The sequence below is a fragment of the Piliocolobus tephrosceles genome, chromosome 6, assembly GCF_002776525.5.
Source record: "Piliocolobus tephrosceles isolate RC106 chromosome 6, ASM277652v3, whole genome shotgun sequence".
Classification (NCBI taxonomy): domain Eukaryota; kingdom Metazoa; phylum Chordata; class Mammalia; order Primates; family Cercopithecidae; genus Piliocolobus; species Piliocolobus tephrosceles.
The window spans coordinates 1,935,297-1,938,684 of NC_045439.1; the positions used below are offsets into that span (position 1 = coordinate 1,935,297).

A 3,388-nucleotide genomic window follows, 5' to 3' on the forward strand; every position below is an offset into this window, starting at 1 on the left:
GGTTGAGGCTACAGTGAGCCGTGATCATGCCACTGCACTACAGCCCTGGTGACACAACGTGACTCTGTCTCAGAAAAAAAAAAAAAAAAAGAATGGCCAGGCGCGGTGGCTCAAGCCTGTAATCCCAGCACTTTGGGAGGCTGAGACGGGTGGATCACATGGTCAGGAGATCAAGACCATCCTGGCTAACACGGTGAAACCCCGTCTCTACTAAAAAAATACAAAAAAAAACTAGCCGGGCGTGGTGGCGGGCGCCTATAGTAGTCCCAGCTACTCAGGAGGCTGAGGCAGGAGAATGGCGTAAACCCGGGAGGCAGAGCTTGCAGTGAGCTGAGATCCGGCCACTGCACTCCAGCCTGGGCGACAGAGCGAGACTCCGTCTCAAAAAAAAAAAAAAGAAAGAAAGAAAGAAAAAAGAAATGGCACAATAACAACCATTACAAACCAATACGCACCTAAACAGTAAATATAAGTTTTTCATCCTCAGCTCCAAAAAAAGAACACTAAAATGATTTTTCTATGATGAATTACAAGATTTTGTTTTGAACTTTGTATATTCTTATGCCTCTATTTTTCCCTGACAACCAATTACTGCCTTATTACCATGTTTTCAGAGATTAAAGTATATTTTAAAGTTATCTAGCTAAGCGTTTATTATGTTCCCTAGCATTTCAACTTGCTTAAATATACAAATTTAACTATTTTGCGAGAAAAAACAAAATGAATACAGAATGTAACCTTTGCTAAATATTTCACAATTATGATTCACATCAGCATTCTTTACCTATTTTGCTCAATTACAATGAGCTTTCTCAGAATGCATGTTTTGCAAATAGTCAAGTCTGATCTATTTTTCCTATTTTCACTAGAGGGGACAATGACCCGGCTTCCAAATGGCCTGAAAGTTAAGCTGAAGAATAAAAGCAACATGGTTATTTTTAGAACTCTACAGGCATAAAAATATAGCACTAAACTGTGACCTACAGCTGTGCACAGCAAAGCATCACATCATGCGACAGTCTTCACTGTAGCTCGGAGCGCATCTGTGGTGCTTTAGACGACCATTCTTCATTTCATTACCAAAGACATGTCGGAATGCATTTAGGACCAGCATCCATAGCTGCTGGCATTTTTTTCAAGTAGACTGAGCTACATTCAAAAGGCAGACCATTATATAACTTGTGAAGATTAAATGTAAGTTATTTTTGTCATTTCTTCTAGCTTACTTACAAGGTGAATTAATAAGCATTCTCTCCAAATGAAGACATCACAGCCTCATTCCTAACATAGAAAGTTATTTATTTCAAATACAATTTTGGTGGGTAAATAAGGCAGTGCATTCCTTCAACAGAGGACACATCCAGGAGAGCAAGATATGCCCGAGTGAAACACAGCTCCATCACCAATTTCAGGCAACTCTTTGGCAACATCACATCAGCCCATCAACTTAACAGGTAAGCTTTAAACCTTTTCTATACAAAACATAAATCAAAAGTATTTACAGGCAGCACTTGCCTCGACATTAACATTTTAAGTCTCCTAAAAACTTTTCACAGCAAGTGTTAGTGTTATTTTCAGGTATCATTCAGCCTATATATTATCTCTGACTTTGTATATCTAATTTCTGCTAAGCTACATAAAAGCATTTTCAAAGCTTGGTTTCTGCCACTGACCTAGTTAGAAATTAAGACGTTAATCCATGTTCTAATCTTATTTTGACCTGCATAGCTAACCTGTGAAAAAAAAATCATGCACTTTTCGGGCAAATTTATTGTAAAGAAACAAATATTTGCTCAGAAGAACCGTAACGTTTTAAGCAAATAAACACGGGAAAATATTTCCATAGGCTACAAATGCCACTTTTTGGCTGGATGAAATGGCCCAGAAACGATTCCTACAAACCCAGACGCTATGCTGGCTCAGATGTAGTGACAAAGACTCTGCTTCGGGAATTAAAATGGCACCTAAAGGAGCGAGAGAGATTAATACAAGAAATCGAAAATGAACAAAAAGTGAAAAAAACAGGTGTGGATTACAACTGGCTCAGAAACTACCAGAATCCCCACACAACTATCTCAGTGACTGAACAAAGACAACTTGAAGTTCTTTGCTCACAAGTTCAACCCTGCCAAACTGGAACTATTCTCAGCAGGTAAAAATACTATGTTCTCTTATGATACTCGCTACTGCTAAGTCTAAGTTCCTCATACATTTTGACTAGAAATTGTATTCTATCATGTAAATTCTCTGTGTAGATATCTGGTGAGAAATGGTTTTAAATTACATCTAAAATGTCTTTACTAGAAGCATAATTTTAAAACAACATGCATTAATACTCAAAAGGTGGGTAACTTGTATACAAGCACATTATTCTAGCTGTATTTTGGAGATAAGGAGATATAACAAAAAATGTTCTAAACAGAATATTCATGACCACATTCCCTCCAGATTTCGAGAAGTTTTGGCAGAAAATGATGTGCTGCCATGGGAAATAGTCTACATCTTCAAGCAAGTTCTGAAAGACTTCCTCAGCAGCTCTGACAGAGGGGGTGAGCAAGAGGACCTGGAGGACTCAGGGAGCACAGACTGCCCTGCTCCTTCTGTGATCCCAGGTGACAGCTCCAAGAGGGCAGGCAAAGATGAAATACCCACCATTTCCAGTTACGTAGATAGAAACACAAAGGACAGGTTCCCAGTGTTCTCACACAGAATATGGAACCTACCATATTATCACCCATCTAGTTAAGTTACTTATAACTAGAGGAGTTTTTATGACCACCTTAGAACTCTTAATATTAAGAATAAGAAAATGTGATGTGACTTAAAGTTTTTCTATGTTACAAGGTCAGTATCCTGTGGATGTATCCTATGTTTTCAATAGTATTCTTTTTTTAACCACTCTAAACATGCTATGTTTTCATTGAATAGTACGCTTTTAACTAAAATGTTTCCTAAGTATTTCGAAAAAATGTTTGAAGTATTTTCTTATACCTCAAACCCACCTCACAGGAACTAAATCAACTTTAGTATGAAGTTTGACAAATTCTGTACAAAACTTAGATATTAACCTTGACTTTTATTCTACAACAAAGTACATATAGAATTAAATAAATGATTAATGTGAATCCTATCTTTACAATATAACAGAAATGAGAAGTCAACATCCCATTATGTGATCATTCTCAGCAGGGGATGGGGAGAAGGGTGGTGAGGGAAAAAATAACATGTAGTTTAAAAATGAAGCAGGGCTTTAACCCAACACTCAACTTTGGTTTTAATCACAGTACTTTTAAGCTCAACATTAAGGGAACGTGTAATAAAACTCAGCTCTATATTATATCAGTAAAGATAAATGGGCTGATTTAGCAACATGAGTAGCTGCTACTCT

General features: G+C 37.4%; 1 protein-coding gene across 1 annotated transcript; it reads left to right on the forward strand.

Annotated features, from left to right (window-relative positions):
* The first annotated feature begins 1,017 nt into the window (after window positions 1-1,017).
* RD3L (retinal degeneration 3 like) lies at window positions 1,018-3,125 on the forward strand. The gene is made up of 3 exons (XM_023205357.2): window positions 1,018-1,454; window positions 1,847-2,152; window positions 2,449-3,125. The coding sequence occupies exons 2-3, from the start codon at window positions 1,854-1,856 to the stop codon at window positions 2,744-2,746; spliced, it is 597 nt and encodes a 198-aa protein (XP_023061125.1). The 5' UTR covers window positions 1,018-1,454; window positions 1,847-1,853; the 3' UTR covers window positions 2,747-3,125.
* The last annotated feature ends 263 nt before the right edge of the window (window positions 3,126-3,388 follow it).

Bases quoted from the DNA above. Each gene is read 5' to 3' on its own strand.
- RD3L (XM_023205357.2), top strand. From the start codon at position 1,854: ATGCCACTTTTTGGCTGGATGAAATGGCCCAGAAACGATTCCTACAAA. The intron at 2,153-2,448 runs GTAAAAATACTA...CATTCCCTCCAG, and splicing joins ACTGGAACTATTCTCAGCAG to ATTTCGAGAAGTTTTGGCAG.